This window comes from Sceloporus occidentalis, unplaced genomic scaffold, assembly GCF_023333645.1.
Source record: "Sceloporus occidentalis isolate IW3139 unplaced genomic scaffold, rSceOcc1.0.p SCAF_79, whole genome shotgun sequence".
Lineage (NCBI taxonomy): Eukaryota > Metazoa > Chordata > Lepidosauria > Squamata > Phrynosomatidae > Sceloporus > Sceloporus occidentalis.
The window spans coordinates 4,103,753-4,129,532 of NW_028317059.1; the positions used below are offsets into that span (position 1 = coordinate 4,103,753).

At 39.9% G+C, this 25,780-nt stretch overlaps 1 protein-coding gene across 1 annotated transcript in view; it reads left to right on the top strand.

The window, feature by feature from the left end:
- Nucleotides 1-25,780, top strand: part of LOC149285465 (metabotropic glutamate receptor 7-like) — a 168,879-nt gene that overhangs the window by 135,940 nt on the left and 7,159 nt on the right. The window contains exon 9 of the mRNA XM_089495381.1: nucleotides 18,276-18,522. Coding sequence (XP_089351507.1) covers nucleotides 18,276-18,522 — 247 coding nt within the window. The remainder of the gene's footprint in view (nucleotides 1-18,275; nucleotides 18,523-25,780) is intronic.

Genomic DNA, 25,780 nt, shown 5'->3' on the forward strand with positions numbered 1-25,780 from the left:
GATGGATTCCGTAATGATTGTTTTTAAAACTAAACAGTGTTGAATCGTTTTGAAATCATCTATGTCTGCTCTATACTGAGATTACTGTAAGAATATATCAATACCTCTGCGTGATACGGGGATTTAAGCTCTCATCCCAGTGGGAGGCACATTGTACAAAACTTTGTATTGTTTTTTTACAAACATTTTCCATATTGAGTAACGTCAGGCATTGATATGCTATAAACGGCAGTGTATTCTGTAACACGGTGGATTGAACCGTTTACAGCCGGAGGGGGGCAAATCCATACATTCTATATCCATTCTGGCACGTGTGTATACGTACATTTTTATTTTGAAGGGGGTAGTTTAAAGAGTGTTTATGGGACAGAACTTTACAAATACTTTTTTTATGTGGCTCTGTGACCTGGGAACTTTACGGTTCTGGGTATCCTGAGCCCCCCTTGCGGGATGCGTACAGGAAGTCCCGCTGACATCGAGGGACACGCCACTATTTAACCGGAAAATGGGCGGAGAGTGGGTGTGTCAGAGATAAACTCCTGCGACCCAGAGTTTTCCAATGGCGATCTGGACGAGCGGCACTTCTCTATTAAATACCATTCAAGTATCTGCGTGAGGCACCTAAGAGAATAAGATCTATTAATTGTGACTTTTAGGGCTGTAGAACACTGATATACCCTCATACCCATCAACCACTCTCAGCTCCTGGAAAAGAGGGGCATTAGGGGAGAAAAAAAGAGATCTAAGCATAACAAAAAAAACAACTAAAATGTGATTTTAGTGTTTGATTCGATTATAGTTTTAACTCAGATGTGATGGTTCCCTGTTAGACTACATTCCACTTCTTTTGTGATTACAGAATAACATTTATAATAGATTAAAATATATTATTAAAACATGTTTAATAATGGAAAATACAATTCTGTGCTCGGTACTTTCATGCGAATGCGTTTTAATCTGCAGATTTTATACACAGGTCATTACAGTAGAGTAAGAAAATGTATATATCATGCATTGACTAGCAAGCTGTAAAAAATGGATGGTATTATTTTGCCATTTTACAAATCCTACTAAGACCTTATCTTAAATATAGAGTGAAGTTCTGGGCACCAGTTCATAAAAAAGACATTATGGAGCTGGAAGGAGTTCAGAGGCAGGCAACAGAACGAATAAAGGAATGGGGAGACTTTAATTATGAGAAATGGCTCAAGTCGCATTTGACTTGATTTCATTACAAAAGAGCTGTCTGATTGTCAAGGAGCGTTAGCTAAACGGTTACCATGGAAGCCACATATACCGGGCCTAAAACTATTATTTTCCTGGTTTGAAAACTTTGGTATTAGTTGTACAAGTAGGATTTATCTGTAAGAGATATGTCCTATTCTAAGAGTTCGTTAGCAAATATTGTTTTCCTTTTTCAGTGAAATCGACATAATGAGGCTGTGTTTCAGCTACCTGCCTTTACTATTCATGGTGAAGGAACATCACTGGCACATTTCTCCATCAAGAAGGGCTGAGCTGGCCCTGTATAATGCATAATTCATTAGATGAGGAAATATCACTGATTTAACTATACATTATACAGGGCCAGAAGCTCTCTGGGATTGGACTTTAACATGCAAACCCTCCAGATAAACCTCCCTTTAGTGAATATCCCCCCCAAAATGATGTAAAAGTCGGCTGAATACGCGCAGCTGCAACCTCACTACTGGAGCACCAGTATCGGTAAGTATGCACTCCTATCAAACACTGGTGGGCCAGATGACCAGTATGGACCAGATGACCAGTATGGACCAGATGACCGGTATGGACCAGATGACCGGTACGGGTCTGCTATGCCGCAATAATGGAATCATTACTAATATGTTAATCATGCTTGTATGCCAAAGTGATGAAATACCCTTGCATACGAAGAGCTGCTTCAAGCATTCCAGCTGAAATAAGCAGCCGCCTGCAGGGTATCTCTCCATATTCCCTCCTGCAGAGCCAGATGTGTGGGGATGAACACACAATCTATAATTAGCCGTATGATTTATAAAGTATCTAACCATCATCTAAGCTCTTAATTGCAATAAGGCACAGTAGGAGTTCAGTTCCCATCATAATAAGTCGACTCTGGAGACGCATTGAAATAACCATATATACGATGCATATAGCAGGATCCTAATTAATATGCAAATTATTGTTTTTATTTGTTGTACACTACAGTGAGTAATTTCCAATCTGCATATATCATTCTAATAATGAATTAGTAAGGACATGCATCTGTTTGGGATTTAAAGGCCGATTAATTTTTATTTCTCATAATATTCATAAGTGTTCTGGATGCAACACATTCTCTCCACCAGTTCCTGAAAGTAATTCTCCAGATATCATCTGGAGTTAATGCACAGAATTGGGCTCATTGAATTGGATTATTTTTAGTAGAATCTATTTTTAGTTTGGCAAAATGACATGTTCCTAGAGGTAACGTCGTGAGATGGTCCCAGAGAGATCATTGAGCAATATTTCTGGGACACCTTGTTTGGCGTACGTGGCTATAGCCAGACAGGGCTATAGGCATACCTTGGAACTCTCTGGATTTCGTTCAGACTCCAGAAGAAGCGCCGTTTCTCCAATTCGATAACCCCATCCTCTGGCTCCAGAGGCACTATGTGTATGTGGACAGATCGGCACATGCAGACATTACTTATAACCAGTTTTGTGCTATGTCCTAGGCCAACTAGGCCTAGGGCAGCAGGTCCAGGGTGGTGGCAACACCACTACTCAATGGGCAAGTTGAAAAGTGGGGCATTGGGATATGATGTCATATCCTGACGCTCTTAAGTAAGGACAGTGACACGGAGAGGCCACCAGACAGTTCTGTCCTGGATTATGCCTATGGCAGTGCCAAAGGTAAATAGAGCATTGCTTATAATTGTGCATGCTTTGACTTTATCATCATACTTAATGATTTGGACCACACTGACCACCATTTTTAAAATATGGGTGAACGTTCTCTAATATTTGGTTTGTGCCCTGTTCCCTAGCAAGCATAGTCATGGGCACATGACCCGGGAATTCGGAAGGGTGGATTAATTTAATCATGGTAGATTCCATGGTATCTAGTTTAAAATGTTCACAGCATCATATTTATACATGGCAGTCCTAGAAGTATTAAAGCAGATACACTTTATCTTCTCAAAGTTATGAATTGGTGTGAAATAATCTCTGTTAAGCCTCATGGCCTCATTGCCTTCTTCCTTACCTCTGCTTCCAAGCCCATATCTTTAGCCTAGAAAACTCCTATCTTGTAATTCCACGGCACGCCCATGATGTGGCTGGCATGGATTCAGTACCATATTAAAACCACAAAGGCACAAGCCACTAAAGGGTAAGACTGGCACCTGTTATCCTGGGATTGTCTATTGGAGAACTGCCCAAAAACCTTCGTGCATTCCCACTGTTCCCTCCATACGAGTTTTAATGAGCTCATCAGATGCTTCGCCTGACTTCGTTGTTAGGGTCAAATGAAAGCCTTATCTTTAAAAAATATAGATTGCGTTTACCCAACACCACATTAATACCAAAACAGCGTAATTCCTGGGGTAGGATAGATGGCATTAATTAATCTATTTATACATTGTTAAACAGCTGTCTGAGTGTAGATAAACACAATCACCAATAATAATATTTACGTATTGTACACAGATGTAGCAGCTTCTCGTTCCCTCTGGTGGGATTTATTACCGCATTACGCGTTGCACTAAATGTAGTTGGGTTTCTGTGTTAATTATTGCAATACTCAGGTCACCAAGGCGGTTATTGTATCAAGACTGTTTTTTTTTCCATGCGGATCATTGGACTTGTCCGAGCGACCATTATATATGTCATGCTAGGTCCCTACAATGTTAAAGACATATTGAAGTTAAACATCGATCTTAAGCTCATCAGAAGAAGCTGTGGGGGGTTTTTTCGGGGTATTTTCTTTTCCCTCATAGATTTTCCTCTCAGATCCACGTGCATTCTTACAAAATCCTTTTGGCCCTTTAGAAAAACAGTGAGAATGCAGATAAAATAAATGGCATCTCATATCTATAGTTCAGAATCTGTTTCTGATGACAGCAGGTCTTAGCAGTTTCCTAGACACATCTAAAAATTTAGGCTTTTTAAGCACATTGAGCTTCATTATTTATATCTTTTTTATTTGTTCTACTCATGAATAGTGGTGTTTCTGACCTCATCATTCATGAAGAGATGCACCAAAATCCAAGAGGAGCAGTAACAACATCACTACCGACATCCCAATAAAGCATGTGATCAGGAACAGTCCTCACGCGTATACATTTTTGGATTCCAACATTCTGTAAATGTGTCTTATATATGAATCAATGCAAAAAAAAACCAAAAGGAGTTTCATTTTTGTGTGCATTGATCTGAAGACATGGAAAGTGACCCACACCATAATAAAATCAGATTAATTAATCTTCCCATTCCTCTACTTCTCTGCTTTCCTTTTTTTCAATCAATTATCTTCATTATTTGTTTTCTCCGTCTTTCATTTCAAACCACCGATCCTGTTAACTTCCTTCCTCACGATGGTTGCTGATTGCTTTCCCTTGTCTTTAAAATTTGGCTTCATGGTCTGTTACCGCACTGTTCTGGAGCTTCTGTAACAAGATTTTTATTCACCCCTCTGTCTGCCGATTTGCAGCCGATACGGCAAAGATTCTTTAACAGATCTGTGATACTGCTTAAAAAAAAAAAGAAAACCGCCTTCCTTCCTCTGAGATCTAATTGCCTTCATTAAACATTACTGCTTGCTGTGACATGCAAAATGTTCATCAGACAAAATAGGAAGATGAGATCTTGACATATTGTGCATCGACTTTCTCATTCTGAATTCTCTTCTGGAACTTGACAAATGCCAGAACACTCCATGCTCTGCTAACGGACAGACAGGCTGGACGTGATCGGAAGATGATATATGTGTCTCAGTTTTGAGTAACCTCTTTTCCTTGAGAATAAACCTTAATTCAGGTAAGAAGCAGTTTGCAGGCAGTTCAGGTGGGCACCCGGTAGGGTATGTTAACAATCATAAGGTGCATTTACTTGTATCATATACTGATCTGCAGAAGCATCATTTTAAATAACTGTTCCCTGCAAAGCTGGGTTGGGCAACCTCTGTTTTTTTTTTCTGGATGAGGGTTGTGAGAGCTATAGCTCAATTACAAGTGGTCGAACAACTGGTGGTTGCCTTGACTGATAGCTAAGATAATGCATGTTACATACATTTATATATAGAATCAGGCAAAACATTTGGAGGTAGCCATGTACCTAACACCTTTAAAAATTAAAAAAAAAATGTGTGCGCTTGCCCAATATGCCTTTTGGACGATTCTAAAATACACACCAGTTGTATTTTCTTTTTGAGGGGGGGGGGCACTGCTGTTGGAAGAGTTGTCCCTTCTAGGAATGGAGGTCTGTGGGGGTTCCAGGATCTTTAATTGGTTAAGTTAACTGATACTGCAGGAGAGCAGCACCAAAAATTGTTATCATGGCTCAAACATGGATCCACATCTAACAAGCTGCTCAGCTTCTCCCTTGCGATGGAATCTTCCAGTTTCCATGGTTACCATAAGGTTCTAATTGTAATACATAAAGAGGCACAAGAACTGGAATTCTTCTGTAATTTAGATAATTCCAAACAAGCGTGGACTCTGTCCAAGATACAAGACCACAGGGCAGTAGAGTGCATAAGGCATGGGGACTACCATGGTATGCACCTTGGGCACTTGATGCCTGTTTCATGGAGCAGAATTAATCATTTCTTAATAGTGTATTTTTTATTGATTTGTTTGCTGCAGTGAAATCTTGGAAAAAACTGAAGTCATATTTCTTGTGTTGACTGAGAAACAGCTTCTATAATGTGTTCACAAACACGTTATAGGAAAAGGTCAATGATTTTGGCCCCCCTCTAATCAAAATGTTAAGGGCCTGTAGAGTTAAACTGGCATTAGCCCACTGCCGCAGGTATCAACCCTAGACCATACAATCCTTCTCTTGCTGTGCCGTAATGGTGATTGCCTTCAGACAGGCAAGGCCTTTAAGCCCTTTTAAGAGATTCCCAGCATGCAATGGGTTCTCGACAAACAGCTGGTACAGATTAGAAAGCCATGGTCTCAAGCACAGCAAATAAGTATATGTGTAATTGTAGTATAAAAAATATAATACAGCATTTCTTTCTATTTACTTTTTTAAATGAGTTCCTTTTTACATCCCAGACATTTTTGAGTTTCATGTCTACAAATCTTTCCCATACTTTATCCTTGTTGAAGATGTTTGTAAAACACAAGGAGGTTGACTGATAATGAAATATCACGCAGCAAATCCACAGGAACTGCCTTGTGTGAGGGGCAAATTTACAAAAAAATACTCTCAATGTGAGGTGAGACTAGGGGGTAATCAAATTTGGAATCCCAGCATTTTACTGAGGGACTATCCAAAATCATGTTTATATGAATGCACCTGAAGTCCACCTAATAACTTCTCAGGGTAGGCTACTCACAGCTCTCTCTTCTTGGGGCGTGGCTTTGTGTAGGGGTGGGGCCAGCTGCACATAAGGGTCAGGCTAGCCCCAAGGAGCCTTTAGTGGAGGTTGCTGGATGAGAGAAGGAAGAAGAGGGCTGGGAGTAGGCTGGAAATGGGCGGATGAATGGGTGTGGCCACTACCCCCAGGAAAGCAGGGCTTTACTCAGAGACAGCAGGTCAAACTCAAAGAGTTTCCAGGAAAGTTCATAGGTCTCCCTATGTCTGCATCAGATTTAAGGGACCATGTCTGACCAGACAGGGATCACAAATAGAGGTCACATATTGTAGTTAGTGCCTACAATTGGGTCACCCTGATACCCTTTGTTTACAAATATCACTTATGTATTTATGTGTTAGTAACTTATTATAATACGGCTAAAAAATGAGGAAGATAGACAGGACGGCAGATAGACAGTCTATTTTAATCTCTATTGAAAAATCTGGTAGATATATTCTTTAGTGTAGTGAAAAATGTATGGGTCTATTGGGGGAATCCACATCCAAGTGTCTAAACCCATTAAAATAGATTTTAATTTGCTAAGTTAAATGAAAGCAGCATTCTTTAGATTCTTTAGATTAGGTTCCTTAAGCAAGCTGAAACACATCAGGATACACAAACACCCCATGTGATCCACACACACCTGTCTTCAGAGACGGAACTATTTTTAACCCATACAAGATGCCAGATTTCTAAGGGAACAGAGCGTCCTTCCCACTTCCTGAAGCTTCTAATTCCTGTTAGTTGAGCGTACCCGTGCTGCGTCTGTCGCCGCCTGGGGTGCATGCCTTGTACAGAGATGAACAGCCATCATCCAAGCTTCATTAAGTAGATTCTCCACCTCCTGATCTCAGATCATTCATCCGTTATGACATCTTGCTAAATATGGCAATTACATAGAATTGCTTTAGGAAGGATCCTTGGGCCTCGCATCTCTCCCATGCAAAGGCAGCTTACGCTATGCGACAGGGTGCTAAACAGCCATTCTAGCAGAAATTCCATTATAGAGTCCAAAATGTGGCCTTTTCCAGAAATAAACTTTCTCCCAAAACCATGTAACACAATAAAACTGTAAGTCATAATGAAAACGAAACTTCTAGGTCCGTATCTTCCAAGGTTAAACAAACCAGTTTTGGTGAATAAGCACAACATATACATAGTTTTTGTCTTTTTTATTAATTATATTTTTGTCTTCTCTATCCAGATCTTGTTAATATCACTGCTAGGCAACTTTAATATAACAGCTAATATTATTTCTAGGGTTATATTGCCATTATCTGACTTATGACTTATGGTTTTTGTCTCTAAATCCTGTACCACGAAAACTTTATGCCCAAAACCCAGACCACAAGAGAGAGACTGGATTTTAATGACCACAGTTTTATTGAAAATAAAAGTAAACTTCCTTTAATTGGTAGAGAATAATCCTAAAACACACTGATTACATTTTCAAAACATCAACCCTTGTCACAAGAGAAGAGAAGCAGATTTATATTTTCTTAACCCAATCTGAGATCTTGGAGGACTGGTACAAAAGGCATCTACAAGTCGCAACAACAAACATGGGGCACCAGTGTCAACTACCTTCCCTGACCACCATCCTGCTCCATCACTGTAATGAAGTAGAGATACATATTGACAATAAAACCCAATAAGAGTGAGAAAGTCTTCCCTGTTTTCGCCTCTATCTGTAGTACAAATGTACCAATACTCTCTCTTTCTGTCACCCAGAACTTATTAGAATTTATGAAACCACACACGGCTTCCTCCTAGCCTCATCATGCAGCTCACGGCACCCCCACATCTTTTTAATTTTAGTTTTTTTGCAATTAATTAATTTTGACACGTCACATACATACATATTTTCAGCCTCTTTCCAGATCTATTTACTCATATCTATTATGTCACATTGATGTCTCTATTTGTTTTATCATCTAGTAATCGCATCATTTATTGATGCATTTGTCTTCTTCCATTTGTATGTGGAATCTATCCACCCGCCTGTTATAATTATTGATTTCTTTGGCTGCACACGTAAAATGTATGCATTTGCCCACCTATAATCCATGTTTTATGCAAACCTATATAATATAATCTGTCTCTTTATTGAAGCTATTACTTGAGTCATCAGGTTTAGAATGAGTTCTGTGTAATGGAAAATATTTTTTGATGATGCGTTTATGCAGAAAAAGCACACACATGGCGTACAATACGAAGACATTCAATTTTAAAAAATATATATTTTTTGGCTGTACAAACCCAGCATATAATATGACTTTTAGGCTCCTTTCAATTTCTATTAGATGAAAATTTTACAAATACTATATTTTTATTTAATGGTTGTTTTGACCAGACACAGAAGAAAATATAATTATTACACATGCATCCGTCAAGTTTATGATAGACCCAATTGGACAGATCAAGATGATCTGGATCTAGTGTTGGCTTTAATAAATGCAATAATAATGTTTTTATAAAATGTTTTAACCGGTTTACTTATGACATTGTTAGGCGACTTCATAGTCTTTTCTTGTGACCTCTTATTATCCAAGTACTAATGGTCACTCCATTAAAAAACGATTTGTTTAGAAGACTGGTGTACTTCTGTAAGTGGGAAAAAACTCATCACCCTTTGCACACAACTGAAGCCAGAAACCATGTTGGAACACAGCTATTCGTTTAGCTTGAGGACAAGCAGATTAGTTTACAGGTTGCTTGGCATGGTTCTTCTATCGACACCCAAACTTCTACCTGACAGCGCAGCACTGGCATCAGGCCAAGAGAACATGCCTAGAAGTTTGGAGAGAGCATTGAAAATCGCCTGCCATGTTCTGGCTAATTGTCTAATGAAATGTCATCTTCAATTAAGTTGTCCTTTGGAAGAATTGCTAGTATTTGTCATACAAGTTATCACTGTCAACTGTATTTATAACAAGTTCAATCTATAAAGCCAACTGTGGCACCTAATGCACAAGAGCAGAAATCATCCAGAGCTGGGAGAGAGAGACGGCAATTTATCAGGTTTCGCAGTGATACATGACGCTACATTGTAATGCTTTGTAGACGTGGCTATGGATCTAATTCTTTTTTGGACAGAACACTGAGAATACAAAGGTTTTATTCAATGGAGACTCACGTCTTTCACTTAAGCATCTAGTGCCTTGGCATTGGGCACCAAGGACCACCTTTCTACTTTCTGCAATTTGGAAAAAATACATCAATATTATAATTGTGTGATTTTAGTACAAACTTTAAAGTTCTGGTTGAGAAGCTGTTCCATCCTGCTCCCACTTACATACAAAAGCTTTTTCAGGACACATTCCTTTTTATTATCCTGAGGATTATCTTAAATGGTATGGTATGCTGGGTGCTTCTGTCGCACCATGAACCACAGTTTGAATATTACTATTTTAAGGTGGCATTGTTCAGTTTATAGAAAGCCGTATTCATGCCCATGGGCTACCAGGTGGGATCGGGCTCGCATGTATAAGTAGTGGTTGGTTAGAAAACACTATCAATCATAAAGTATAGACTCACAAGTTAAGCACTGAACAGTGATTGCAGGTGAGTTGGCATGAGTTTAAAAAATGTATCCCACTAATTGAATTATGCATTACGAAGGACCACCAGAGGTAAGATTTGCAGAGCTCAGTTGGCCTTGCATAATACATAAGTAATGCAGTGAAATGGGTTACGTTATACACTCCCATAGAACAGTATCAAGAGCGACCAATACTCCTTCAGAGCGGAGCTTATTTCTGAATTACCTTGTTAGATTAACAGCTCCTTCTTAGCAGCTTAAAAAATCAATGTGCTTTACTTCACAACTCTATAGAGTACTTATTCTCATCAGATTTTCAAAGATCCCAAATACCACCAACATTTACTGATGTCAGTTTCTCAGAGATGACTTAAAGCCATCTATACACCAATGGAAAAAAAAAAGCTTACGTCCGAAGATACCAAATGTTATTTATCAGTGATTTCCAGACATCTTAGAGAAACAATTGCACAACAGTATTGGCGTTGCCTCGATAATACTTCATTATCTTATGAGTCATTGAAATGGAAGGGGTTACTTAGGTTTTCAAAGGTTTTGAATGACGAGTGATATTCCCATGGCGACTTCCTTTAAATCAACATCCATGGCTATTACTAACTGTTATTATTTGCTTCTCACGTGTCCCCTGGGCAGCATCTTTTTGTCAATGCTCAAACGTAGCTTATCAAGATGGTCTAATGCACAGTTTATACTGGCAGGCAGTACCTGCAGGATGCCGCTAGTTCCCAGAAAGCAGTGGAGGTCCGGTGATGACAGTGTGTGTGTTCACGAGGCCTAATCTGTATAGAAGTATATGTCTGTGTGCTAGTTGCTACAGAATTGTGTGCAACACATGTTGGTGTTCAAAAAAGCATGCATATAGGCCAGGTACAATACACACATATTTGTGTGAGGACACCGGTCAAGTCAACAGAGACGCAAGTCTATATGAATTCAATTCCATTGTTATATAGATTTTCCTATGCACTATGTAAGACCTCCTTGGTCCTTCTTGGATAAGAATATCATTTGGGCCATTCATATGGCATTGATAAGATTACATTTATTTCACCAGAGCTCAATAAATACACCCCTGGATGGTGAATCTATAACTCAAAAGTATCTTTGTTTGGAAGCAACAGTGTATCTTCAGGACCCAAAACCCTCTTTCCTCTCCTGATGTCCCTCTTTTCTAGGAGCTCAAAATTAAAAGTATGAATATATCACAGGGTTCTACAACTGCTAAAATAATATATATATAGTCATCAGAAAACATGATTAAAAATATATTCTTCTTCTTTTTTCCTAAATGCCTTACTCCTCTACATGCCCTCCAGAAATGCTTCTAATCACACGCCTACATTAAAAGTAAACATTGTTGGGCATTTGGAATATTGGAAGATGTGTGAATAAGACAATATAGAGACAGATTTAATGTTTTCTTAGAGCAGATTCAGTATTGTGGCATGTATAATGCTGTATAAACACTTATGCCAAGCAGTAAAAGGTTGTGTGACCCCTCAACCACATATAATGTGTGGCACAGATATACGGGGATTTGTCATAAGTGTTTCCATCCCACAGGTTTGCCTCCAGGACCTCACGACATCATTAGATATCTTTAGAAATTAATTCAAAAACTATCAACAGCCCAACATGCCACTCGGCCCAGAATTCACTGCGGCATGGAGACCCTGCCTGCAAAGCATAGGCAAGGAAACATTTCTTCACACTATGCGGAAATTGCTTTCACAGATATAATCAATCACACAGCTGTCATACTCTGTATATGGTGTCTGTGTATATAAAGAAAGCTATAGATGGCTCAGAAGATTGCTTATTGTATGGCTAACTCACCTTTTATTTGAGTTATTAGCCTCGTATTTATCATGACATTTTACTGTCTAATTGGAGGAGAGGTCATGCTAACCTCTGAGTTGCTCCAGAAGACCCTTTACCACCCAAAAGACTCGGTCAAACTAATTAGACCAAGCATGTTTTCTTATTCAGTGATTTTTTAAGTTAATATTTGCTGCAAGAGTATGAGATAGCTAAATTCAGATCTTTGTCACCGCATAAAAGACATTCACAGTCTATGTGGTCCTTCACAAGGATGGCATTGAAGAGTTGGATAAAAAAAAAGGAAAACTTTAATGAGTCTTCTCTAACGCGCTGTGTGTCTCAGGCCCTCTATCCAACGACAGCATTATCATACCATCCAAACTTCTAACAATGCTGTCACTTTAAAGTATGTGCTTCTGACTTGTATTCTCAGCTGCGTTTTCTTTTATCCAGACACCTCGAGGCCTGTTGACACCTGGATCATACGAGGAGCGTCTATCTTTTTAAGTATCTCTTCCATTTTGATCGTGACAAACATTTTAAGTGGGATTATGTGTTTATCGTATGAATATGCACACCTGGAAACCCCGGCAATCTATTGAAATAAGGATCTAGGATTGTTCGCAACAAATAGCCTTCAAAGGGAATTTAAGCGTTTGAGCTATTGATGGATTACAAGCATTTCCCAATGAATGGCCATATTCTCAAAGTCACGCACACGCTTTCAAAGTTCTGTAAAACTTTTACTAAAAGAATGTGCCGTACAAGGCCACATTACTATCTCTGATACAAACTAAATTCAAAATGAACTACTTTTTAGGTATAGCATACTCAAGAGCCAGGAGGGATATGAGAGATGATGAGTATAGTGGGAAGAGGAATGGATGGAGGTGTCATTACACCTCATCCTCATTACATGAAGTGGCACCACAATCCATTGCTTAGTTTGCACTCTGGGAAATCCATCCCTGGTAGCAGAATTTTCCAACCCAATATTATTATTTATTTACACAATGTTTATTAGTTTTCGAAATGAGAAGCATACATGCAATAATGATCTGATCTATAGAAAAACATGTCTCTCGTTTACAGAACAAATAGTATTGTCAAATCATACAATACATAGATACACAAATTTGTAATAACAGTCTATTAAGAACTAATTATTGAAGCTTCACAGATTAAGGAGTCCGAAGCAGCTCATTAATTGGGTTATATGGAACTGTACAAAAATGTTTCAGCCCTTGTTTTTATACTTATAAGCAGGTCAGTACATTTCCCTGCATTGCTCTACTTTTCGGTAAAAAGGCAATATCTTATGTTTGTGTTTTTCTGTTCCACGGAGACCGCTCTGCTATTTCTCTATTCACAAATGGACTCTAAGTTTATTCTTTAACGTTACAGCATCTTTAGGTATCATACTGTGCTCTGAAAGCAGGAGGAGCAGCAAAGGTTTTTATTATATTTCCTTTTATCAGAATATCTGTTCCAATCCATAAGGAAAGACGTGGTCAGAAAAGCATAAAAATAAAATCAATCTCCAACGATTCTTTGAAGAGTGAGAGACAAAGAGTAGTTTAAAGTCTGTGTTTAATGTAACTGCAATCAGCCTTGTTACCACTGCAGGAGAGCTACAGGAGGGAAGACAATAGATAGTAGGGGATTTAAATAGTGATAAGCAGTGTTGACTCTCATCAGGGTAATGGTAGGATGATACCAAGGTCTGGGTTTTTTTAAAGTCTTGGGTTTTTTAAGCCCAGTCTGACAAGGGCTTAAGTTGAAGGACATCAGTGTCTTTCCCATTGAGTCAAGAGTGGTCGTCATTAGACATTAGACGTCAGTGAGTGTGGGGCATCAATCAGGAAGTCCAGAACGTTTTTGTGTTGTTTTTACACAATGTGGTTGTACTTTCAAAGGAAGAAATTAAATAACAGATTTGCTAACATGTATTTGCCTAACATGCAAGTCATTCTGGTACAAGGTTTGAGGAATGTTTTGATCAGCAGGATAAGACCACTTTTCAAACTTTACCTTCTGTAAAGTATCTTCAATATATATACACAAACATGAAAAGGAATTCTAGATGCTAAAACTGCGGCGGTCATCATGGAAACCATCAGCGTGCTCTTACACAATGATCCGCATTTGGCATTTCTGCTCTTTTGAAATACGTCCAAATGTCGTGCTTTTGGCACATGTGAAAAATCATGATTGTGCTTTTAGCTCCCAGTCTATAACGGGTTCTGCTGTGTAAAAAAAAAAGGGTCGCTTTGTGAAATGATAAGCTTAATTATTATAGTAATAAACAGGCCATGGTGTTTTAAATTGTGGCTTCAGAATATTGCTATTAGGTATAAACGCTATTTTCTCCGGGGAAATTATATTCCAAATAGGCTTAATTACTTTAATGAATAGTCTTTCTTTGAACCAGCAGTTTTGATGTCCACAGTTATAACCATAAAAATAGGAGCCGCACTCGGGCCTTCCCAAGGAATGGATTCCTAAACATGCAGCCATTTTGCATTTTTAATGCCTCCACTGAGGCATTTTGTTACTCTCTTCTGAAGATTTACATGATATAATGGGGGGGGGCGAGATTAACACTGGCAGCATTTTGTTATAGCAATGCGTTTCTTCTCATTCTATTATTTCTATGTCTTACAAAGTCTTTTAATAATATATTCTTTCAAAACAAAAAGTATCAGGTCTGTCAGGTAACATTCATTAAGCAGTACTCCTAAAAAAATTCCAATTTGAGCTTTACTTGGTTTATAAAGGACCGGCAGCCAAAAGGAAGGTCCAAGTATCAACCTGAAGGCTTATTCCATACACAAAATATCAGGATAAAGTCATCAGCTCACCCAAAGACTGCAGAACTCACCTCCAAATAATTAAATAAGATAGCAGAACCTGAAAAAAATCTCTTATTACTGGCACATCAGGACAAGATTAGACAAGAATACCGAAACATATTGTGTTTTGCGTTTAATTAGAGGTAGCATTGCTTAAAGTTTTGGTTTCTCACTGGTATCCCATGCATGGTTGGGTCTGATCCAGGCTTTGGAGTGTCTACTTGCGTTTTTAATGATGATCTTCAGATAAAACACCTGTAGGAATGTCTATGAAAGGAACCAGACAGAACTGTTTTCCACCAAATCCACTCCTAATATAACAAATAGGATCCGTCTACCTGGCCAACCAGGAAAAGTCTTTATGTTCCTCAAGGGCGCACTCAGAAATGGAACTCAAGATATTTTCAACTTTTCAGAAGAATGCATATCTATGAAACGGATGCTTAAAATATGGTGGAACTGAGTTCTCTAGAATGTTCCTCCTGTAAAAGTCTATTAAGCCTTGAAAGTAATGAACAAATTAAACATGTTTTATTGCACATCGGTTTTTCATGAAAAAGACGTAGCAGGACTAATGTATACAAAGCGTCCTCAAGTAAACAACCCATTGAACGTTTCGTACCAATGTATCTTGCGCAGTAGTAAAAGGTCGGGTTTAGTATCCCTTAGGGAATTATTTCTACATCGAATTACCGTGTTATGTAATTTAAGGGGAAATTACCTCAGCAGAATCCATTACTTATGCATAATATTAATGATCACAAATCTTTTGAAGTACGTGATTGTCATTTTCTGAGGTAATCCGGATACGGTTATCATGAATAAGAAATAAATGAGAAATAATGTAGCACAACAAATTAAAAATTCTTCTTTTGGTGTAGTAACACTGCTGGCAAGGCATCGCATGGCATATGCTAATAAAACAAGATGGCTGCTCTCAGGAGTACTAGTTGGGTGCTTTTTTTAAGCATACTTTTTTAACCACATTCATCGAAAGTAATGGGGGCCAGAAACACGGCACAATTTTAAAAAGTAATTAAGCCCCCCCTTACTGTTTGCCTGATGTCTCCCTCTTAATGGCATTGCTTTACTACGTAACTCCCTCGGTTCCTATTTTGGAAAACTTGGCCCGCACACACATGCTGAAATACATCGCGAAACCTCTCTATGTGTATTTATTGCCCTCAAGCGCCAGGTTTCCCAACGATGTCGTGACTAATGGCTCTGTCACTACATCTGCTCCCGATTTCTAATTAAATGATTGATTTCAGGTCACCAGGTTCTCAGAGAGCCTATTAGAGGAAAATTCTCTGGAATAAGGAACTCTTCTCGTGTGCGATCATGTTTCGAGGCCCCGGCTTTCTGAGATCTCCCATCACACATGTCTTGTGCAACTTGCCATTTTTGTTCTCCGCAATTCATGCAGTAATAATAGTTTTACTGTCATAAACCTTCCATGCAGGTATCTCTGACATGACGATGATGACATACACCTCCCTTAGTTCATTGTTACGTCGGTCTTGAGAGGTTATTAACATTCATCAGCGGAGTACCAATTTATTTCACAGTATATTACAGGCCAGCATTAGAGTGACATACTGTAAAGACTAAACACGCAAATGACTATAAAGTGCTTGTTGCGCATGAATGGTGTGCATTACGACTGATTCCCTGCAATTTACATTTTCATCGTAGCGAGTAGTCATTCATGTTAAAATCATTACATTTTTAACCTTTTCATAAATCCTCTTTACATTGTACATCTTTTTTGTAGAATGTGATGGGACTTGTTTGTCAAGCCTTCAGGGAGGCCCCTGTGCTGGTTGGGCACTCAGGCGCATGTCCATCATGGTAGAGCGCTGCGTATCTAATGTATGACTTTTTGTGGCCCGTGCGGGCACACAGATGTATTTGATGTAATAGATTTTTTTGTTATGGATTTATTAAGTAATATAAACATTTTGAAAACTCAACCTTCGAGATTTTCTTGGCACATCCCGATATCAAGGGTCACCACATTGACAATTTGGAATTTTGGTAGGTATGACATAGCAGTCAATAAAAAAGTAAGGGATGTGTTAATAGTGGCAAAGCAAATGTAAACCAATAGATTCCATAATAGCAGTAATACCTCCTCGTATTTATTGGAAAAATAGATTCTGCGCAACAACACCTCGGCAGCACAATGTACATTTACTCTGTAGATGTGTGAGGCTTAAAAAAAAATGCTGAAAAAAATATATAGATTTTCCATGATGGCTACACATTGGCCATCATGCCCTGTTAAAGCCTCAGAAGAAGACATGGAGAGTTTCCATAGTAAGTCAGCATGATTGGCTAGATCAGAAATTCAGTTTTGTGTTGCCATCCAGCTATGTGGCACATGCGTGTAACATGCATCGTGCCACTATTCAGTTGCGTTATGGCTGTTTCTGATAATGGTAGCCTTGACAGTTAATGCACTAAAGTTTGCTTATATTTCCCTTTAAAGGAAATGTTGTAACGTCTGCAGTCTCTCAACAGAAATGCTGAGGACTTAAACGGTATTCATCCTTTATTTTCAAAACACCCGTACTTTCCACATCACGATACCACGAACAGAAGGGAATTAAGAGAAACGTGACGTTTAATGCTTTGAGGATTTGAGGGTCCTACGTACGAGACGTACGAGGTTTGCTAGAAGCAGGGTGTAAGCATGCATATTCAGGAGCCGGAAATGGGAGACGCTATAAAAGATTTAAGCGGAGTCAGATCTTTAACACAACAAATAAAATAATTACACATAAACAAATACAATATTGATATTTGCACGTTTTAATGTCCCTTCATCTTCCGAGGGACCTTTCAGAGCAGTGGAGGCTCTAAGTGGCTGCTTCATCTGGATATATAGTCGCGCCGCCCCTGTTAGGCTCGGACATAAATATGTATAATTTTAATAGCTATAATTTACGAGCAAGCTTAATTATTTTAGTACAGAAAAATGACTACAGAAATATACAGTTCGCTTCCCCATAATGTAAGGCAGGACTAATATTTCATCAACCATGGCTACCTGGCTCCAGGGGCAAAAAAAGGACAGAGTACGGGAATTAAGTCTGGTAATTCCCATGTGTCATAATAATCTATATTTCCGTTTCAGTAAATGCTATTTTAAGGGCTATTGTATGTAATTGCAATTTTTTTTCACTGAATGAAGAATCATCTTAAGTAAAGAGGCGAAAACTAGAAGTAAAGTGGCTGAGGGTGATGGGTGTAGTTGTGGCACACCTGCAGTGTCACAGTTTGTGTACTTTTGACATAGAATGATTTTGAGCTTCATGTTATATGATGCCTCCTTAGTTGTGGGCAATTTCAATCTAACCCTTTTAGAGCCAGTGGGGGGGGGGGGCAAATTACTATGTCTTATAATTACATGAAAGGCTCCGGTGTCTGGTGTTGGACTAATTCTCCTCTCTATGTATTTATGTTTTAGCTCTACATCCAGACCACAACGTTAACCATTTCTATGAATCTCAGTGCTTCTGTGGCTCTTGGGATGCTCTACATGCCGAAAGTTTACATCATCATCTTCCACCCGGAGCTCAACGTCCAGAAACGCAAGCGGAGCTTTAAGGCAGTGGTTACGGCGGCCACAATGTCATCTCGTCTTTCGCACAAACCTAGCGACCGACCCAACGGGGAAGCCAAGACAGAGCTTTGTGAGAACGTGAACCCTAACAGTGAGTATTGAGTATTCCCACAGCTGTTATAGAACAGTTCCTCCTCTACCCACGTGGGGCAAATCCCTACAGCAAAAAAACTTTTTTGGGGAGAGGAAACTACTAGCCCTGCAGGGTCACGCCATCGCCCTACTCATAATACGTTTTAATGAATGGGACACATCTGTATTTGGGATAGCGAAGAGTTAGATCCAACATTGTATATTCACTACAAAAATACATATAATTATATTAAGTATGATATAATGTGCAAATCATATTACGTTTGAAGATATATTAAGGTGACATGAAAAGGCCAAAAAATCTAGAATAGAGAAGAAATGAAACCTGAAGGTCCAGGCTTTTACCAATCTCATTCACCAATGCATGGGCGCAGACTCATTTAGTATGGGTGCATACAGGGCCGGCCCAACAATGGAGCCGAGTGGGGCAGCCGCTCCATGCGGCACTTTTGAAGGGGCGGCACTTCGCCGCCCCAAGCCCTTTTTTTTTTTCTTTCTTTCTAAAGCGAAAGAGAGAGAAAGGGGCGCCGAGTGGTTTTCGCTTACCAAGCTGTCAGTACCCGCTCGGCGCCCCTCTCTCTCTCCTCTGCGGCGAGTCTTCCTGTTCAGTCTCGGTGCCGGCTTGTAATGCTGAGTGCCGGAAGATTTCCGGCACTCAGCATTACAAGCCGGCACCGAGACTGAACAGGGAGATTCGCCGCAGGACTGCTGAAAGGTAAGTACAAGGGGGGGGAGCAAGGGTAGATAATATGGGGGGGTAGATAATGGGGGGGGCGGCAGGGATGGAGGGAGAGGAAGGGTAAAAAAGGGGGGGGCGGCATTTTAAAATTCGCCCCCGGCGGCATTTTGCCTTGGGCCGGCCCTGGCTGCATATTTTATACAGTGTCCCTAACCTTTGGCGTTCATTACTGCTCATTTGTAGGTTTATCTCAGAGCTTCTTATTAAGTGTGTAAGATCTGTTATGAATCATCACCCCGCAAAATGATGAATTTGCCTTAATTCTTTTGGTGAAGCGAAAGGTGAAGGCAGCGGTGCAATTCTACGACAATTTCATGAGTTAAATCACAGCGATCTATTTCTGCATAGCCTGGAACTAAGACATCGCTGCTGGGAACGAGTTGGGTAAACCTGCGCTGTAATTGGCTCACAGATGAAAAGTGCAGATTTCTAATTGGATCATTTCTCAGCATGTCCCTCCTATACAATGTAACACCCTATAAAGCACGGATTGCTTCACTGCCCTGCTGGTTAACTCTTTGTATGCCAATTATATAGACGGTGACCGCTAGCATTAGACTGGTACCCCCTAAGAAATATTTAAAAAATACAAAACACTTTAAAGCGAATAAATATTAGCATTTTATTTTGCTCTCTCAATGCATTAATCATTTGCACTAAATGCAAAATCTGGCATTTTTGCGATGATCTCTTCTGTGTAGGTTTATTTATACTTTTTATCAACTGATATTATGTTTAAATCATTGTTTTTACAAAACATTGAAATGTCCTTATCTTGAAAATCATAGCACAAATGCAAAAGATGCAAACAAACAAAAAAAATCACCAATGAATGAATTTGTTATATCTTCACAATTTTTTTATTTTAATGTCACTTGATAATTTATTACCCAATGACCCCAACACAGCCCCCACATACAATGAATATTCAATTTACAGTATTGGTAATATGCAACTTGTAGCCCTGCTACCTAATAAAAAAAAATAGAATGCAGAAATGATTTGTTTGCTTTGGGTTGAAATTCTGGCCGGATTGGAACCTGCTTTACCCTTCTGGCAAATGTTCCAATTATTAAACATTTACAGGGATTTTAAAAAGATAGAAAACGAGAAGGTCAAATGCATACTGGAAAATCCTCAATGTACAAGAAGCAGGTAAATGTAAGCACCAACGTGTTATTAGACGTATCTTATAACCTGCTCTGTTATTCCAGAAGATGGCAGACCTTTCTTCTCTATTGATCAAAGTGAAGCATTTCTTTAGGTGGCAGGTTTACTTTAAAAGCACAGTAGGGTACGAAGCAGACTGGAGTGCGGCCGACTTACTGTATGGAGCAACAGTCTCATCTGTGGTCGCGGATTTGACATTTTAGAGCCTCCAGGCAGATAACATACAGGAGCAGTTGATCCAAACAGGCAGAGGTTACATAATGATGGGGGGATCCCGTCTACAGATACAGAGTTTCAAGAGCTCTGCAGATTCGCGATATGATATAAATGGCTCAGACAGCACAAGTAAATTGCATAATGAGATCTGAAAGCTTTCCAAAGAAAAAAAAAAGCAGAAAATAGATGGATGGGTCTGATCGATTCCTGCTTTCCAACTGTTTACAAGGAAACAGAAAACATGGCGGACCCTCGGGCAGCAAAAGTGTTAACACAAAAATGCAAAGGAGCTATAAATAGAAAGTGTAAGGTCATTCCTGTCCTGATTCTATCGTTATCTGTCCTAGTTTTTAAATAGGTCGTTTTGTTCCCATTTTCTGCTGTTTCTGCCGTAGCTCTTCCTCTGGGAGTGAAATTCTCATCAAACTCAGCGGCTGATGGCTTTAATAATCCTCTCTGGAGTGTTGGTACCTTCTCTTTACAAGGGATAAAAACCATTATGTTTTCTTTCATGTCCCCGTGGAGTCTAGGTGCCGTGTCCTCTGGTTCACACCTTGTGGGGCACAGTGACATCTAAAGTCATGAAAGGGTATGGCTCACGGAAAATTCAAGTCTCGAGTTACTTTTGCTTGAGCCGAAAGCTGGGCTGGCAGCTTCGAGACTGAAAGCTAAATGATTCTTGCAACCTTAACCTATCAGGTTAACGTTAACGCTACACGTATAAACTATCAGGAAATTCCTGTTGGCCCGCTCATTTAGGGAAAATAGTCCAGTTAAATAATGTTGCCTGGGGCACTTTGCTTGTGCATTGCCATGGCTATGACAGCACCCCATCATCACTTAAACACAGCCGTGCTTTGTTCTGTAAAGTAAGCAGAGACTGACGGTCCAGTTGTGAAGTTACAACCTCTAGTATGTTTCTCCATAAGCTAACCCTGAGGCTCTTTAAATATGAACCCTTTAACGGCCCATGGTGTAGATTCTTTGTAGTTACTCATCAACTGTTTTAACCAAATAACTCTAGTACCCAACTGCATGGACACCTTGACTGCGTGCTTAGGTTCTTATCAGATGTTTTTGGGCAGGTTCTCGGGTTTGGTTAGATGACATGGACCCCGCAACCTCCTTTAGGAAACTCTTGTACGGAATAGCTTGACAATTACAGATTGTCTCGTATGAAAGTCAAGGGGCGTTAAACCTAACTTCAAATAAAATAATGTATCGTCACATGAACTGTTGATATACAGTCTTAAGCAGAATGCAACTTACATACCGATTACATTTTTAAAATTGCACTTGAATAAAAGGATCAATGTGCTTATAATTAGGTATTTCAGATTTGTTTTTCATGACTGGTATATCATTACGGGGATTTGAGGTGCTTCTCCAGAAAGGTGAATGGTGTTGATTGGAAGAACTTTGGAATGTAATCATAGAAATATCTTGGCACAAAACATTGATGGATCTGCTTCAAGAAATGTTGCAAATGGTATTATTAAAGTGTTGCACACATTGTTACAGGTGAAAGACCTTCTTAATTCCATGCGTGCCACGCTTTGATTCCGTGCCCGTTGCAGGCAAACAGACCTGTGTTCATATGGCTATCCTTAGCCAGATAATAAGCGAAACCCGTATGAGATAATCTCTGCTCTATACAGAACGCCTGGCTGTTCATCTAGTGGAGATTTAATGCAAAGCGACCCTTCCTCCCGCAGGGACACTAGTCTACGTTGAGAGCCTGTCACAGTCCCCGATGCCCTGTGACATGTGACAGTGTGAGCCTGCTGTCCCCACTCGATGGCAAGGAGTGAAGCGGCGTCTTGTGAGGTCAGCAGCTTCCTTCCATAAAGCAATTGGCATCGGGAGAGCTTGTTAGGGAAGAGCTGCTGTACAGGGCTCACTCTGTGACATTGATTTGATCTAGTATCTGCTAATTAAATGTCATTTGGAGTCTAGACTGTTTGAATGGAATGGGAGGATGGTTCAAGACACAGGGTGATATTAATCTACTGAATGGAATAAATTGAAGGGAGGTTTAAGGTGCAGATACACCGAGCTCTAAACAAAATATAAAAAATCACTATCGATGTGTCAACACTGTCAATGTATGTGTTCTTCTCACTTAGTGGTGAATTGTTATATGTAGAGTGTATTACGCAATGGTGGACAGTATAGAACGCTGTGTGTACAAGGGAACAAGTAGATCAAATGGGGTGTCCTTGGCAGAACCAGATGATGCAATGATCCATGTTCTGCACTTAGGGACAGTATTCATGTGTCGATTGGCTTTAACTAATGTAAAAGCCTTGGTGTGAGATGCCGCATGGTTGTCCTGTATAGGCATGTTTTGGCATTTATTGAGTGTACACTCAATGAATAGGATTATGTGTATTACTGAATGGAATCCTGTTGGTTTATAGTTAATGAATCCTGTGGGCATGTAATTACCAAACGGGGCAATGTGGGTATGTAGTTACTGAATGGGATTCAGTGGGTGCCCTAAGGAAGTATGTATGGCATTCTCTAAGTGTGCACTCAATGATTTAGATTATTTGAGTGTGCAGCAATAAGATAGGACCTAAGAGGTTGGCAGTTTGTGCATGTACTAAATGGAATCTCATGGATATGCTGTTACTCGATCCTGTGTGTATGCAGATACGGAATGGGATCCTGTGGGTATGCAGTTACGGAATGAGACATTGTGTGCTTACGTTTACTGTACTGGATCCATTTGCTTGTAATTATTTAATGAAATCCTATGAGTGTGCACATATGGAAGGCGAAAATGTGTGCTTGTGCTCAGCAAATGTGCACTCACTCAATGAGATCTCATCAGCATGTGCATACTGAATGAGATCCTGAGAGTGTATGCTCACTGAATGAAATCCTGTCTGGTTATGTTCATTGAATGCGATCTTGTAAGTTTACGCTCACTCACTGGGATCATACGAGTGTGCACTAATGGCATGTGATCTCCTAGGTGTGCACCCGCTGAATGTGATCCAATAGATGTACACTCTGTGAATGGGATTTTTCCTTTGCAGCCACTGATGAGCATGTGATATATGGCTTTTACTGCCCCCCCAGGTCCCCTTTTGCCCTTTCCGTTATGCAGTATGGTACAAGTTGCTCACATGCTCGTGGTGTAAGATACTTAGTCCATTCCCACTTAGGGGCCTTTTCACTGACAGATCATCCGGCTGGCTCCGCCAGAGCAGAATGAATGAAACTAAACCATGAACATAAACAAAAATGTAGGAAAGCAGACATATGAATAAATGTTGTGTATTTTCTGTGACCAGAGCATCTTATGCTTAACCGTAAATAAAAATGAGTGGTTTCCATGGCTACAAGCTGTATATGATACAGGATCTTCTTCACTGGGGGGGAGGGGGGCAGAAGCCAGAGACTTCTGTGGGGTCCCCGAGCAGTAGGGGAGGGTAGTGAGAGCAGGTCCTATGGCCTGTGGGTATATATGCAATGGGAGCTTCGTACTGTTGTGGCTCTGCATGAAGAGCTAGGATAATATTGGGAATCGAAGACTAAAAGTCCCATCACTATCTCACCCCATCCAACAGTAGTTTTTTTCTTCTTTTGTTTTGTTTTCGTGAGTATTTTGTGTTGGGGCATATAAGGAAATGATTAACCCTTTTGGGGTGTGTTGGTGTACATTTTAGCAAGGGCAGAGAAAGCTTGCTTTGCAGGTTAAAGTTGATTGTGATTATGATATGAGATGCTATTTTGGAGTATCTCAATGAAAATAAGTGTATGACTCCATATCAGCATGGGTTTACAAGGGATCGGTCCTGTCAAACTAACCTGATCAGCTTTTATGAGGAGGTGAGCTCAAGACTGGATCGGGGTGAATCGCTGGATGTCGTATATCTTGATTTTTCCAAAGCATTTGATACGGTGCCACATAAAAGGCTCGTACATAAAATGAGAATGCTTGGGCTGGGGGAGAATGTGTGTATGTGGGTAAGTAACTGGCTCAGTGATAGGAAACAGAGGGTGGTTATTAATGGTACATACTCTGAGTGGGTGACTGTTGCTAGTGGGGTACCACAGGGGTCAGTTTTGGGTCCTATTCTTTTTAATATATTTATTAATGACCTTGTAGAGGGATTGCATAGTAAAGTATCAATCTTTGCAGACGATACTAAGCTCTGTAACGTGGTTAACACAATAGAGGACAGCGCACGATTACAAATGGATCTGCATAGGTTGGAGGCTTGGGCTGGGATGTGGCAGATGAGGTTCAACACAGATAAATGTAAGGTTATGCACATGGGGAAGAAAAATCCAGGCTGGGAATATGTATTAAATGGGAAAACACTGGGGACGACTGACATGGAAAAGGACTTAGGAGTTTTAGTTAACAGTAAATTTACCTGTAGCGACCAGTGTCAGGCAGCTGCTGCTAAGGCAAATAAAATCATGGGGTGCATCAAAAGGGGCATAGATGCCCACGACAAGGAAATAATTCTACCCCTGTACAAGTCACTAGTCAGACCACACATGGAATACTGTGTACAGTACTGGGCACCAGTGTACAAGAAAGATATAGTGGAGCTGGAGAGGGTTCAAAGACGGGCAACCAGAGTAATAAGGGGAATGGGAGGACTACAGTACCCAGAAAGATTATCAGAATTGGGGTTATTTAGTTTGGAAAAAAGACGGCTTAGGGGGGACTTAATAACTATGTATAAATATATAAGGGGACAGTACAGAGATCACTCCCAGGACCTATTTATACCCAGGACTGTATCTATAACAAGGGGACATCCTCTACGGCTGGAGGAAAGAAGGTTTCTACACCAGCACAGACGGGGGTTCTTTACAGTAAGAGCGGTGAGATTATGGAACTCTCTGCCAGAGGAAGTGGTGATGGTAAACTCAATAAAAGAGTTCAAAAGGAGCCTGGACGTGTTTCTTGAAAGCAATAATATTACAAGTTATGGATATTAGATTAATAGGGACAGAACGTTGATCCAGGGATTTATTCTGATTGCCATATTTGGAGTCGGGAAGGAATTTTCCCCCTGGTATGGGGCAATTGGCATCTGCTTCATAAGGGTTTTTTGCCTTCCTCTGGATCAACACAGTAGGGACACAATATGTATATAGGTTG